This window comes from Gracilinanus agilis, chromosome 6 (genome assembly GCF_016433145.1).
Source record: "Gracilinanus agilis isolate LMUSP501 chromosome 6, AgileGrace, whole genome shotgun sequence".
In the NCBI taxonomy this organism is placed as follows: domain Eukaryota; kingdom Metazoa; phylum Chordata; class Mammalia; order Didelphimorphia; family Didelphidae; genus Gracilinanus; species Gracilinanus agilis.
Window position 1 is genome coordinate 237,898,089 of NC_058135.1, and position 15,110 is coordinate 237,913,198.

The 15,110-nt window shown below is 35.3% G+C and overlaps 1 protein-coding gene across 1 annotated transcript in view; it reads left to right on the top strand.

The window, feature by feature from the left end:
• IPO7 (importin 7) overlaps positions 1–15,110 on the top strand; it is a 52,360-nt gene that overhangs the window by 15,913 nt on the left and 21,337 nt on the right. The window contains exons 2-6 of the mRNA XM_044681820.1: positions 3,686–3,764; positions 7,514–7,595; positions 9,504–9,657; positions 10,729–10,887; positions 14,452–14,608. Of these exons, the coding sequence (XP_044537755.1) occupies positions 3,686–3,764; positions 7,514–7,595; positions 9,504–9,657; positions 10,729–10,887; positions 14,452–14,608 (631 nt within the window). The remainder of the gene's footprint in view (positions 1–3,685; positions 3,765–7,513; positions 7,596–9,503; positions 9,658–10,728; positions 10,888–14,451; positions 14,609–15,110) is intronic.

The window sequence follows — 15,110 nt, forward strand, 5'->3', positions numbered from 1 at the left end:
TCCAACAAAGAATAAAATGGGAGGGGGAGAGTTAGATGGCATTCAACTGCTGACCACTCCTAGAGCTTCTCATTGATCCTCATTTTTTGTTCTCATGAATCTTCTTTGAAGCCAAGTTTGGTCATAATTTCTCAGCATTCAGTTTAACTTTTTTCCTTTCCATTTACTTGCTTATATTCATTGTTTATATTGTTTTCATTTTTCTGATTCCTTTGCATCAGTTCACATAAGTCTTCATATGCTTTTCTATAGTCATCACTTGTTGCAGCATAATAAGATTTTGTTACATTCATGTACTACAACTTGTTTAGCCATTCTTTAGTCAGTAGGCATCTACTTTGTTTCTAGTCTTTTGTTACTACAAAAAGTGCTGCAATAAATATTGGAGTGTGGGTAGGGCCTTTCTTTTTGTCATTGATTTCCTTACAATATAAGCCTTGTAGTGGGAACTTTGGGACAGAAAGTTTCAGCATTTTAGTCGCTTTACATCTAGCTTAATGGGAAAAATCTTAGTCTCCTTTTGGACAGAAGGAAAGAAGACAATATAGAAGAAAGGTAAATAAAAAAAATAAAAGTAGTGCAGGGTTCATTAGCACATTTAGGGAGGCTTAGCCTTGAAAAGGATAGAAATTTTGAGGTACTTAGGTGTAGATTATCTTCTGAGTTGTGCATAGAGGAGGATTTTGGGTTTTGAGTGTGAAAATGATTTGGAACAGCCTTTATGGAGTGGCAGGGACATAGGGAGTTGAAATGATTTTTTTAAGCAGGACATTGTTGGTTAGAACAGCCATTTGAATTGATAACTCAGAGCAGAATTGGTGAAACTAGATGACAACTGACCCAGAGATTGGTGGGGCCAAAGGTCAAGATAACACTGTAAAAGAGATAAAATAATGAAATAACTGACAGAATTAGGTGTAAAGGTAAAGCTAAGGGACTGTAAGAAGTTGCGGGTGTTTATCTAATGAATGGAAGAAGTGGATGCTTAAGATGCCAATGGTCACAGCAGGAGCTCAGAGTTTGAAATAAATAGTTCTAAATGATGATGAGAGCCTATGTAAATTGAAGAAAAAAGTCCTTGCAGATGATTGTGAGTCCAGTGTGACTAGAAATTGGAGCTGAAAGTCATTGAAGAAAGTAGAAATGTGGTGAAGAGGCATATTTCTTCCTTAAATTTCTCTATGTTAAAGCATGTTGATAGGGAGGGGCCAGCATGGTATATTGGTTGAGTGGTTACAATGAAGTACAGGTTTGAAGATCTTAGTTCACATATCACTTTTGCTACCATTTATAAATCCCAGAGGACCTCATTTATCTTGTCTGTAAAATGAAGAGTTCAACTGGATGATCTTTTATGATTTTATGATCCTTTTCAACTCTAAATTCTATGTTAGGTGAAGTACCTTTGCTTTGCTTGGGTGTATTACCTTTGCTTTCTTTTCTGGCCCTGTATTTGGGAGCCAGTTTGAAGTGGGAACAGGGATTTGGCCTCTATTAAGTGCCATATTTGGTAGGGCATATTGAATCTAGACTTAGACCAGCCGCTATGGCATTCTGCCAACATGACCTCCCTCACTCTTAGCTACTATGATGTCTGGCTCTTGATGATGTCTGCCTCTGGAAAAGAGGACATGGAGGATATCCATATGAAATATGCCTACTTAAAAGAAATGGTCTCAAATTATGCTGGACAGAAAAAGCAGAGTTAATCTGTATGTTTTGGCTGTTTAATGTTAATACTCTGTACATGGTCTTATTTTAGTTTGCATGGTTGAAATAGTAACTTTAAGGAGAACTGGAAGACTCAGTACCACTAATGAATTGGAAGACCATTACCCTATTGTACTGAGTGAGTTGTCTAGGGCAAGGTGTATATTTACCTATGGTGTTTTCAGATTTCTAAAAAGGGAACTTGCTATTGATAATCTATAAGATGATTTGAATGGGAGCAGGGGAAATTAAATAAGAAGTTTGCTTTTTTTTTATATTAATGCTCTTACTACTGAACCCTTAAGGAATGAACCATTAACAATTTTGGTTTAGTTTGGTTTTATTCACCTGGATATCTAATAAAGATTGCATTTATGGATTATTCATAAATATGTCTCTTGAAACCTCTGAGGAAAAAAAATGGTTTTTCCTTTCAAATTGGCAGTTCTATTTGGAGGTATGGGAGCTTCAGTTGCCTTTATGTTTAGGTTGAAATTCATCAGTAGGCTGTAGAGAGTCCAACAATTTCCTGTCTCTGCTTTTCTAAAAATAGCATTCAGTTCAGACAGACTGAACTAAGAACTATGCCAGTACTGCAACTTTTAACACAAAATCATCCCCAAACCAGGACTCTAACCTTAAGTGAAACTGGCATTTGCCAGGGGTTTTAATCTGTCCCAGTTAGCTGGAGAAAGACTTTAGGTAACTAAACAACCAACTAAAATTAAAATGTATTTGTTTAGAGCCTGTTGAGCTGATGTTAGAAAAATGTAAAACTTGGAACATTTGCTTAGTTCACCCATGATATTTTTAATTTTATTATTCAGTGAAGTGCAAGACCTTATTTGAATTAGCAATTAGGAAGATTCAGCTTAATGATTTATCTTTTTAAAAAAGAAAATGCATTTATTATTTTTTAATGAAATGAGGTTAGTTCCTAAGGAAAATTTGAATGTTAGAATTACCAGTCTCATTATCAGTCAGTATCTGTTGTTTACTTCAGTGTCAGAGCTTCCTTCTTCCTGCTATTAAAACATTATTTGAAAGAATCTGCCCCTTTTATACTTTTAATGTAAATTGCCTAGGCACCTCACCTTTACCAGGAGCATTTAAATTTTAAGCCCTATTTCTAATAGTGGATGAAAGGGTTATTTTCTGTTACAAATATTTCAAGCGTCAGAGCAAGCAAGTATGAAAGATAAATTTTTAGATTGCAGGAAACCCTATCTAAAGTACATACATCTAAAACTTTGCCACCCCAATTGAGGACTTTAGATACACACATACACACACACCCCTCATTGGATTTCATTTCTTTATAAGATAGAGTATATTTTAAAGTTGTGATAGGTCACCTGTAGAAATCTATCAGAACTTTTTGAATATTTTCATTTCAGGTTTTTTTCTAATTCTGTTAGATTTTGTCATTTAATCATTCCTCTTCCTTACCCCTCCTAATAACCCTACTAATATAGAAGGGTTGATCTGGTATGTTTTCTCATCTTCATATATTTAAACAAATCTCTTCTCCCCAAGGAGAAACATTCAGGGATGCTCACTTATCATCATGTGAGTAGGCAAGGGCTATAACTTTTGAACCTTATTTTAATACTTTAAAAAAATCATTTTTTTATATTGTAATTATAGAGCATTCAAGTTTTTGTTGTTATTTCTGTTTACATAGATGTCATTGTGTATGTTTTTCCTGGTTCTCTTTTCTTCATTCTACATCAACTCGTGTTCTGCTCTTTCAAAGTTGTTTTCATTATTGGTAGCACATGTCTGATTTGCTCTCCTGGTTCTGCTCACTTAATTTTTCATCCCTTCAGATTTTCTCAGAATCCATGCTTTTCATCATTTTTTAGAATTAGAATATTCATTATAATTTGTATTCTATATGATTTGTTCAGTCAGACCATAATTGATGGGGCCTCCACTTTGTTGTCAATTCTTCTATAGTTTTTTTGTGCATAAGGCCCCTTTCCTTTGTCTTTGAACTCTTTGGATTTTACGGGGGGGTCGAGGAGTGCGATGGCGGGACTGGAGTTCTGTGGGTAAGTGTGTAGTATAATTCCAAACTGCTTTATAGAAGGTCGAACCAATTCCTAGCTCCAGCGCAATGCATCACCATGCCTACCCTCCTCTAGCCCATCCTTTTTTGGTCATCTCTGTCAGTCTGCTGGGTGATGGAGGCATAAAGCTTTTTTGGCATAACCACACTATAGTAGTATTTTCCCCATTTCATAGATGAAGACAGTGAGGTGCAGAGAAGTAAATTTCCTGTGCTCATAGTTTCAGAGCCAGGTCAGTCAGTCATTAAGCATAGCATTTATTAAGTGTGTATTATGTGCCAAGCACTTCATAAGTGCCTTCTGATCCCAAGTCTTTTTCTTAAAATCACTGTGCCTTTCATTGCTACTGGAATGTGTGCATGTGTGGCTCATTTTCACAAATCTCTTTCATTTTTATATTATGTTATAAAACATTTTCAGCTATTGGCAGAGTATTCATAATTATACTAATTTTATAGATGAAGATACCAAAGACATTAAGTACTTATTCTTCCCAGTTCAGCCTTTACAGATATCCCCACACGGGGTAAGCCCAAGGTACTCCAGATAATCAGGAAGCAGCATAAGTCAAATTTGAGCACCATCTACTCATGGGTCCTGATAAAAGTCAACGCTGAACCCTAACCCCACAAAATGGCAGCAATTCCAACCAATTGTTGGATATACCCTAATGACCTGGGAACTTCCCCATCTCACTTGAAGCTGTAGTCTGTCATATATAAGTACTATCTCTCCCATTAGAATGTGAGCTCCTTGAGAGTAAGGACAGTCTCTGTTTTATATTTGTATATCCAACACTTAGGTAATACTTTGCAATAAGTTAATAATAAATAATAAACATTAATAAATGCTTCATTCATTTATGAAGTCTGTACTGTATGCCTGGCACTGTGCTAAAAGGGAGAGAGGAACGTAATACAAGAAAGAAAGAAAGCTCCTTCCCTCAAGGAACTTAGACTCTAATAGAAGCAGATAACACCCTTGGGGAGCTGAAAAGTAGAGGACACCTTCATGGAGATTTGTATGGAAAGTCAGAAACAAAGCTGGGAGAGAGAAGTGGGGGTATGGCCCACCTAATATATCTTGGTCTTTATCAGGAATAAAGGGGTGCCAACATGTCAGAGTAATGTTTCAAGGTAGAGTCCCTAGCATTGAGGCCCTGAAGGCCTGGGGGTGAAGGACAGGGCTTCAGTGACTTACAGTTCCAATTGTCTAATGTGAGTCATAGCTGGAACTTGTAAAGAGCTCTTGTGATCTCTATTCTGCCAGTGCTTATTTTACTGCCTAACAGGGCCTCACTGTGAAGTGTTTTTATTTAGATAAAGCCTCTTATGCACTGTTTAGTAAAGACCCTGATGATATTTGGGTCGAAAACAACCATTTCCACGATTGTGGAAATTAATTATTCCATTTTATGATTTTTCTCAGTGTATCTGAAAAGTTATGTTACCAGCACGGCACAGGGAAGGGATAGAGAATGAACTAACACTGACTGGATTTCCCTGAGAAAATCACTTAATTTCCCTTTACTTAGTCTACATATTGGAGAGAATGTGCTAATTTGTCCCAGCAGAAGGCTACCAGTGAGATCACAATTCCCATCTCTACCTACTACTAACAGAAAAGGCAGTCAGCACCATAATTTGTATTTTAATCCTTGACATATTTTGTTGGTGCAGCGAGATGGTACAGTGGATAAAGTGCCTGGCCTTGGATACCTGAGTTCAAATCTAGCCCCAGATACTTACTAGCACTGTGACCTGAGGCAAGTCACTTAACTTCTTTGCCTCAGTTTCCTCATCTGCAAAATGAGAATAACAATAGCACTTGCCTCCCAGGATTATAGTAAAGATTGAATTACATACTGTTTTCTTAAAAAATTACTTTAAAAATTTTGAATTCTAAATTCTTTCCTCCAGCCCCTCCCCTCTTCAAGAAGGCAAGCAATATTAGTTATACATATGGAGTAATATGAAACATTTCCATATTAGCCAATTTGCACCCCCCCAAACCCCCCCAAAAAGGCAAGAAAAATAAAAATTATGCTTCAATTTGCACTCACCTCATCACTTCTTTCTGGAAATAGATAGTCTTTTTCATAATGGGTCCTTTGAAATTGTCTTGGATCATTTTCTTGAATAGATTAGCTAAGACTTTCACAGTTGATGATTGTTACACTTTTGCTGTTACTGTGTACAATGACCTGGTTCTGCTCACTTCATTTCTTATCATTTAATATGTCTTCTCATGTTTTTCTGAAACTGTTCCCCTCATCATGAAATATTTGTAAAAGCACTTAGCATAGGGCCTGAAACATAATCCGGACTATTTAAATTTTAGCTATTGTTACTCTCTGACATCACCATCACTTCTCAAGTCCATTTCTTGTCCTTTCCAAAGAACCATCCCTATGACAAAGAATGAAGAAATAACTTAGCAAAAATAATCAACTCATCAGTTCCACTTGATTGCTTTCCACTCCCATGGCCTTATCACCCCTCCGAGAAAGGAGAGGTGCACCTTCTTACCTCTCTCACTTAACCAGCTTTAGTGTAATTTCACATCAGCTTTAGGATTTTATTGTTCTTTATGTTTGCATTGATTTATTCACATACTTTTCCTTGCTCTGCTTACTTAGTTCTGTTATCAGGTCATGTCTTTCCATACTTTCCTCTGTTCTTCATGTTTATTATTTTTTATAGCAGTCTAATAATATTTTGGGTTACTATTTGTATAGCTTTTCCTCAACCAAGGGGCATCTACTTTATTTCCAGTTCTTGACCACTAAAAAAAGTGTTAATTCACTTACTAGTTACATATTCATTTTTTCTAAATTTGACCATCTCAGGTTGTTTGATCAACGTAACTTTTAAACCATGCCCAACATTTTCTCTATCTCCCCCTTTAAAAAACCTTTATCTTCCATCTTAGAAATGATGCAAAATTTCAGTACTAAAGCAGAAGTGATGGTGAACGTTCTAGAACCTTCAGACACTGCATGCCGGGCCCCTTACCTTCTGCCTAGGCAGAAGAGTGGTAAGGCCTAGGCAATGGGGGTTAAGTGACTTGCCCAGGGTCACACAGCTAGGAAGTATCTGAGTTCACATTTGAACCCAGGACCTCCCATCTGTAGGCCTGGCTCTCAATCCACTGAGCTACCCAGCTGCCCCTCAGGACAACTTTAAATACATAACTATAAATTAAATGTAAAATAGTATGTGAGAGTTAAACAATTACTTTACTTTCTGGGATCTCACAGTTTTGGAGCATTAGGCTTGTGTGCACATGACTACAAATGGAAGTAGCATATATGTATCAAAGAAACTTGATTTTTCAGAGAGAAATAATATCTTTATAACTTCATTAAGCAAGATTGTAGAACAAGAAGTATGATTTTTAAGTTGTATCGTGAAATAAGCCAAGACTGAGATCTGTTTTTGATGGGGCATGTGGGTGGTAAGCAAGAAGTGGAGGTAGGAATATGTGAGGTATGTTTAGGAGACAATGAACACAGACCAGTTTGGCTTGAGTAGGGTGATGTTGGGAGGAGGGGAACAGGAGTGTCCTTTTCTATCAGTCTGGAGAGGTGGGATGGGGGTACAGATTTTTTAAGTCTTAAGAAGTACTTAATTGATGTTCCTTAATTGTTTTTAGTTGAGTTGACCACGGTAAATGTCCTTTAAGTCTTACTTGTAAAGAGCTTTAAAATTTCATCTCCTTTGCTTTTGTAGGCCCACAAGTCTGTGAACTTTGTTTCAACTCTGCTACAAATCACCATGTCGGAGCAGCTGGATTTACCAGTGAGACAGGCAGGCAAGTTTGCAGAGACCTTTTTTCTTTTGAATGTGCAAATGTGTGTTTTGTTTTTTTTAAGTTCACCATTGAACTTGACTTTTTTTTTTTTTTTTTTTTTTAAACCCTTAACTTTTTTGTGTATTGACTTATAGGTGGAAGATTGGTAAGGGTAGGCAATGGGGGTCAAGTGACTTGCCCAGGGTCACACAGCTGGGAAGTGGCTGAGGCCGGATTTGAACCTAGGACCTCCTGTCTCTAGGCCTGGCTCTCAATCCACTGAGCTACCCAGCTGCCCCTTGAACTGACTTTTATCTAATGGCATGTTTAGTGGTTTTTCTGCCTATTGGGCTAGGATCCAATATCCTGGGTCATTAATACCTACCTATGTTTTTCAGTGGGTCAGTGGGAACCTGTTTGTGCTTAGAGCAAAAGTATAATTTAAAAAAAAATTAAAAGATTGCTAATAACTAAATGTGAACTTGGAATGTTTATATATGGTTTAGAAAGATGTGTCCAAAGAGTCTTTTCCTTTACGTGTTTTTATTATTGATTGTGGCCTGTGAAAGGTGATTAATTTGATGGCCTACAGTTTAAGGACTACTTATGTATTAAAAACTTGTCTGAGAAGCAGTAATCATAGAGCTTACTGTTGTTTTACCCATTTATATGCTTGACCTTATTTTATATATAATAACGCTGTAGGAAACATGAACTTGGTTCACAGTTTGTATATTTTCTTATAAAGTATTGAAGTTTAGTATTATCGGCTATAGCCTTAGTCACATTATTTATACTTCTAGATCACTAAAAAGGGTCATTTTGAATCCTAAGCAATGGAGGGTAGGTCACAGTTTAGGGTGAAAGTTAGAGCTCTTCTTGGCTCTTGAAGACCTGACTAAATTTCAGAGACTTGAGATAATACTTGCAGCAAAATTAATTGAATCTAATAATGTTAGAAAATTAGTTTTGGGGTTAGAATACCAGAACTCTTTGTCTATTCTTTTGATGACATATTAAAATTTGCATAATACGCAAGTTGCAAATAGAAGGAAAGTAGCAATAATTAGCTCTAGTTGTATCACTTATCTTTAGAAGAGTGAGACAATGGGTTGACTTTTGAATTCTTTTTAAAACAGGTTATACTTTATGCATAGATGCTTTAATAAATTACAAATTAGAGAGCCACTACTTTTCAGTAATTGGTATCTTGAGCCATTTCTAATAACTTTACATTTATAATTTAGAGCTGTTCTGTATGTCTAAAGAACACTGTTCAGGTTGTATGTTCTGCTGTAGTCTCATTTTTTTAGTTCAGCTTGGTAACTATCAGACTTGCAAGTACAGCATTCTGATTGCTGATGAGAAGGTGTGGTCTAGGATCCACTGAACAGTGAAAACTACTTTTGAGTCTCTTGGTATTCTAAGTGACATTTGAAATAGATTGCACTTAGGATAGTAATGCATTGTGCTGCAAAATACTTTTCCTAATGGTTTGAGTAAAATCATTTTGATTATTAGCAATGTGGTATATGAACTGATTTTGTCATTTGATACTGTTTTGAAAGCATTGAAGAACACTTTTATTTAACAAATTACCCAAGATCTAGAGAAGTCTTACAAATTGCCATTTGCCCTAAGCAAATTTCATTTCATATTGTTTTTTAATCTAATAACTTGGAATCTTGATCTCCTTTAAAAAAATGATTCATATATAGTATTTGATTTAGGCTATACTGTTTGTATTCCAGAAAACCAATAGCTGAATTTTACTTAACTTCTGAAATATAAGTAATGATGCTTTTTTGTTCAAAGAGTCAGAGTTAATTTGAAAGTACTTTTGATTTTTCAGTGATCATAAATAACACATAAAGGGTCTGTTCATGACACATAACTATTCTTTTTTCTACCTGTCCTGATATCTTTCAGGTGTTATCTATTTGAAAAATATGATAACTCAGTATTGGCCTGATAGGGAAACAACACCAGGGGAAATACCTCCATATACAATTCCCGAGGAAGATCGGCATTGTATTCGTGAAAACATCGTAGAAGCTATTATTCATTCTCCTGAACTTATCAGGTATTTTAAACTATTATTCATTGTTTCAGTAATATCCTATTTGCTCTATCTTTGTCTTTTTTTTAAAAGCCCCTGTATTAGATATCTGTGGTAGTAATAGTTTGTATACTATTTATGGTTATGAGATGAAAAGTTATTTTACTGTTCAGTGAATATATCTGTTAAATCATTCTTACTAAGGAGTTCTGTGTGATTTATATTTTGTATAGTCTTAGGCTTTTTTATCTATAATGTTAGATCATTAATAGGGTAGGGGGAATCATTCTAAGGAATTGTTAAGAAAGTTAACAAATATTTGTTTCTCTTCACACTGCCTTCATTGGAAAGGTGGGAAAAAAAACCCTACAAATCCCTTGTAAAATAAGCAGAGTCAAGCCAAGCAAATTCTTATAGTGTCAGTTAATTGTTTAAAGCCAACTTCCTGATCTGTAATTGGCCAGAGGAAGCATGTAATATCTTGGGATGATTGTCCTGAGACACCTCAATACAACCAATAAACCCAATATCAAGTGTTATATAATAATAATAATACCTTGTATTTTTAAAATGATAATCTTTTCCTTGTGCATTTCATTTGAGGATCTTAAATGCTAATTTTTACTTTTCCTTTGCACTTAATCATAATCTAATGTCTAATTTAATTATTTGTATATGGGTCTCTTTCTCTCAGTACTAGCTTTGAAGGGTAGGGATTGTAGCCCTTTCTGTATTTGTATGCTTTAGGGGCTTTCATATATTTTCACATACCACAACAACCCTATGGCATAGGAAGGATAGTTTTATAGGTGAGGAAAAAGATTCCAGGAATAGGAGTGACTTAAGTCAGTCAGGCAGCTAGTTGTTGATGGCCCAAGATTGTTGGCAGTTCTTGGCTCTTACTCTGTCCACAAAACTGTACAAGGAAATGGAATTTTGAGTGACTGTTTCAGTTGCTTATAGAATCTGTGTTTCTCAAGACAAGGTTACAATTTGAAATTACATTTATAAATCAGATTAATAAAATATCTTTATAATTGCATGATGTACTCATCATAGCATTTTTCCTATTTATATGTCTTATTCAACTTTCAGGGTACAGCTTACTACATGTATTCATCACATAATCAAACATGATTATCCAAGCCGCTGGACTGCAGTTGTGGACAAAATTGGTTTTTATCTTCAGTCTGAAAACAGTGCCTGCTGGCTCGGAATCCTTCTTTGCCTTTATCAGCTGGTGAAAAACTATGAGTACGTATCTCATTCTCAAGCTGCAGATTATATACTTAGGGGAAAAAAAGTCTATGAGGGTAACAATAGATAGAGGAAACTCAAGGGGGAGATTTAAGATTTCTTAAATATACCAAGACACATTCTTTTGAATTGTGTGTTGAATATAATTTGGTCATCTCCGTTTGTAATCCTATGAATATTAATTAGCTAGTGGTTTTTACCTCTTAGGAAGTAAACTTAAATCAAGAACCATTTTGTTTGTTGTTAGACTTATTTCGACTTAACCTTTTTTCAAAGTATGATATAATCTGTTACTCCTAATTCATATATTATTCAATCCACCAAATTCACCTTACTGTTTCTCATATGATCATTTTTCTCCCATATCCCTGCCTTTGCTAATGTTCCCTCTCTGTATTTTTCTGTTTTCTACCTGCCTGTAGAATATAAGTAGTTCAAGAGCAAGGGCTACTTCAATTTTGCTTTTGTGTCTCCAATGCCTAACACATAATAAATAGTACCTTAATAAATGCTTTTTCAATTTGTGCTTTGAAGTTTAACTCCTAAGGGTGATTAAGAGTTGATAAAAGACAAGAGCCAGTGTTAGATGAAGAACTTAGAGAAAAATGGCCCCCAAGGGGAGATGCTCAATAAATTTTTGATTGAAGAATGGATAGGATTTGATGTTTAGATAAATTAGACCAATAGGCAGTGCCAGATAGGAGAAATTATATTTGGATCACAATGACCATAACCCTATATTTTTAGGATAATAAAAAAGAAGGGTAAATATAACTAGAATGGAAATTTAGTGATGGAGTAGTGAAAGAAGCCATTTCTATTAGAAAAAGACATCAGATTGTGGAGTGCCTTAAATGAAAAAAAGAGTAGATGTAGAGGTTCATGATTCTTAAAACCACTTCTAGTTAAGTTTAGATCACAAGATTCAGATATTCAAATAGTTTTTGTGAGCTCTCATGGAACTTAAAAAAAAATTTATAAAACTCAAATGATTTGTTTCCTGTACCGAGTTAAGTAGAACCTATTATAGACTCAAATTTATAACACAATTTTACAGCATAGCTTCTTGGAAACAGAAATTTTACTTAAGAATATAAGGATGTGACATTATTTAAGTAACATAAATATACACAAACCATCTAACTAGCATTGGCCTTTTTTTTTTTAAAGGAAGCCTGTTTTATTTTATTTAAAAAAAAATTTTTTTTTTAAACCCTTAACTTCTGTGTATTGGGCTCCTAGGTGGAAGAGTGATAAGGATGGGCAATGGGGGTCAAGTGACTTGCCCAGGGTCACACAGCTGGGAAGTGTCTGAGGACGGATTTGAATCTAGGACCTCCCATCTCTAGGCCTAGCTCTCAATCCACTGAGCTACCCAGCTGCCCCCCCCTTGGCCATGTTTAATTGTAAGTTGGCTCAATACCTTAATCAATTAATAAAATTAATAGGATTTCTCCATAGCCAGGATTTCCATTCAGATCATATAATGTCTCCCAGAACATGGAGATGGCATCTTTTTATAGGTAGATAATTATAATGATATTTATAGATTGAAAGACATTTCCATTCTCTTTTGTGTTATAAGTTTTATCTAAAGACTGTTAGTAGGGGTGGTTAGGTGGCTCAGTGGATAAGAGAGCCAGGCCTAGAGACAGGTATCTTGGGTTCAAATTTGGCCTCAGACACTTAGCTGTGCAACTCTTACTTAATCCCATTGCCTAGTCCTTACTATGTAGTATGGATTCTAAGACAGAAGATAAGGATTTATTTAAAAAACAAAAAGACTAGTAATACATATCTTTTTGTTACAAATCTTTAGAATGTCAAGTGTTAATTATAAAAACTATAAATTGACTTCCCAAAGAAAAATGTTCTGAGTTTAATTGTGTCAAGAATCAACCTTACTAGGTGTGCACATTAGCTAATTCTGTTTACATACAGTCTTCATGCTGTTAGTCATGGGCCCATGTTATTTTTTATTTTTATTTTTTTTCCATTTAATAATTTTTATTTTATAGAAAAGTTAACATGGTTACATGATTCATGCTCTTACATTCCCCTTCACCCCCCCATAGCCGATGCTCATTTCTACTGGTTTTAACACGTGTCATTGATCAAGACCTATTTCCAAATTGTTGATAGTTGCATTGGTGTGGTCGGTTTCGAGTCTACATCCCCAATCATGTCCGCATCAACCCAAGTGTTCAAGCAGTTGCTTTCTTCTGTGTTTCCTCTCCTGCAGTCCTTCCTCTGAATGTGGGTAGCGTTCTTTTCCATAAATCCCTCAGAATTATCCTGGGTCATTGCATTGCTGCTAGTACAGAAGCCCATTATATTCCATTTTACCACAGTGTATCAGTCTCTGTGTACAGTGTTCTTCTGGCTCTGCTCCTTTCACTCTGCATCAACTCCTGGAAGTCTTTCCAGTTCACATGGAATTCCTCCAGTTTATTATTCCTTTGAGCACAATAGTATTCCATCACCAGCATATACCACAATTTGTTCAGCCATTCCCCAATTGAAGGGCATACCCTCATTTTCCAGTTTTTTGCCACCACAAAAAGCGGGGCTATAAATATTTTTGTACAAGTCTGTTTATCTATGATCTCTTTGGAGTACAACCCCAACAATGGTATGGCTGGATCAAAGGGCAGGCATTCTTTTATAGATGGGCCCATGTTATTGATTAATCTTTACTTTATTTTTTAAAATACCGTTTCCTTGGATGCTGATTAATAATCTTATGTACTCATTTTCATCTATGTTTGGTACTGCTCAGTGTTCCCTTTATTTTTATTGTTTCACTTTGCCCACGCTCTGGGGAGCAGCTTTTTAAAAGATCAGTCATCTCTTTATCATATTGCAAATATCCTATTTTGCATTTTTTTTTCCACTGCATGTACTATAAGTGCCTGGGGAAAGAGTCAGAAAATAAAAGGAAGTGAAATTTACTTACCAGTATAGGGTTTGTTCAGAGTAGTTATCTTAAATGAATTTTAAGAGAGAAAAATAAAATGATCTAGTGACATGTGGCAATCATCACATTTTATTAAGTTGTGTTTTTTCTTTAATCTTTAAAAGATTATCGTTTTTTGAAGGGAAAGTGATTACCATGGCATTGTGGCAGATATTCTGAATTTGTAATCAGAAGTGTTTGAGATCTGGCTTTGCCAAATTGCTAGTTATATGTCCATGGTCAAGCCAAATCATTTCTGAACCTGTGATTTCATTTGTGAGATAAGAGTTGATAATATCTACTTTATGCCTGAAGATTGCTTCTTCTAAGTGAGAACTTCTAAGTGAGTAACCTTTGGCTGAATGACAATGATGAAATATCTAAAGGATGAAAATATACCAAATTGATCCCCCCCTCCTTCCCCTTTTCCCCCCCTACAGGTCAGCTACTATTGAAATTATCTGTCAGCATAGCTGTGTTGCCCATGTGTTAGAAATAAGTTTGGTTCTCCTTAGGTGTTCTCAAAGATGCTGATATGAAGAAATTTTTGTTGTTTTTACATACAGTTGTGACTTTGGTATTCTTTTTTGTATTTGAACCCAAAGGTACAAGAAGCCAGAGGAACGGAGTCCATTGGTAGCAGCAATGCAGCACTTCCTACCAGTTCTTAAGGATCGTTTTATTCAGCTTCTTCCTGATCAGTCTGATCAATCAGTCCTCATTCAGAAACAGATATTCAAGATCTTCTATGCTCTTGTTCAGGTATTCTGAACTATTGATTTCTTCAGTGTGGATATCCTTCTTAGGACTCTTGTCCATGATTTTCCATAGATCTCCCCTAAAGTAATCCTCCTTTGGATACCTTTCACCTTTTAGTACCTTATTCAATAGTTAATATATTACCATGTACTTTTATTCACAGAAAGATAGTCTGCTATCATAGGAGCCACATTCCCCAGATTAAGTTATTATATGATAGGTTACATCAGTTATGTAAAATAAGTTAGAAGATATAGCTTCTAAGGGAAAATGAACAAAGATTGTTCTTGAGAGAGTTGGTTATGTCTAATAAGAAGAAAAAGTTGTAAAGTTTAAAAAGTATTTGGAGTTTGAAATGTGACATTTTTATTAGTAGAAAGCAGAAAATACAGAAAACAATCTTTTGATTGGTAATTGAAAATTTTGGTGCAATTTAAAGAGAAGTTGACTTAAAATTTTTTAAAAAACTTTTTAAAAATCTTTTTTTTTTTTTTAAATTTTTTTT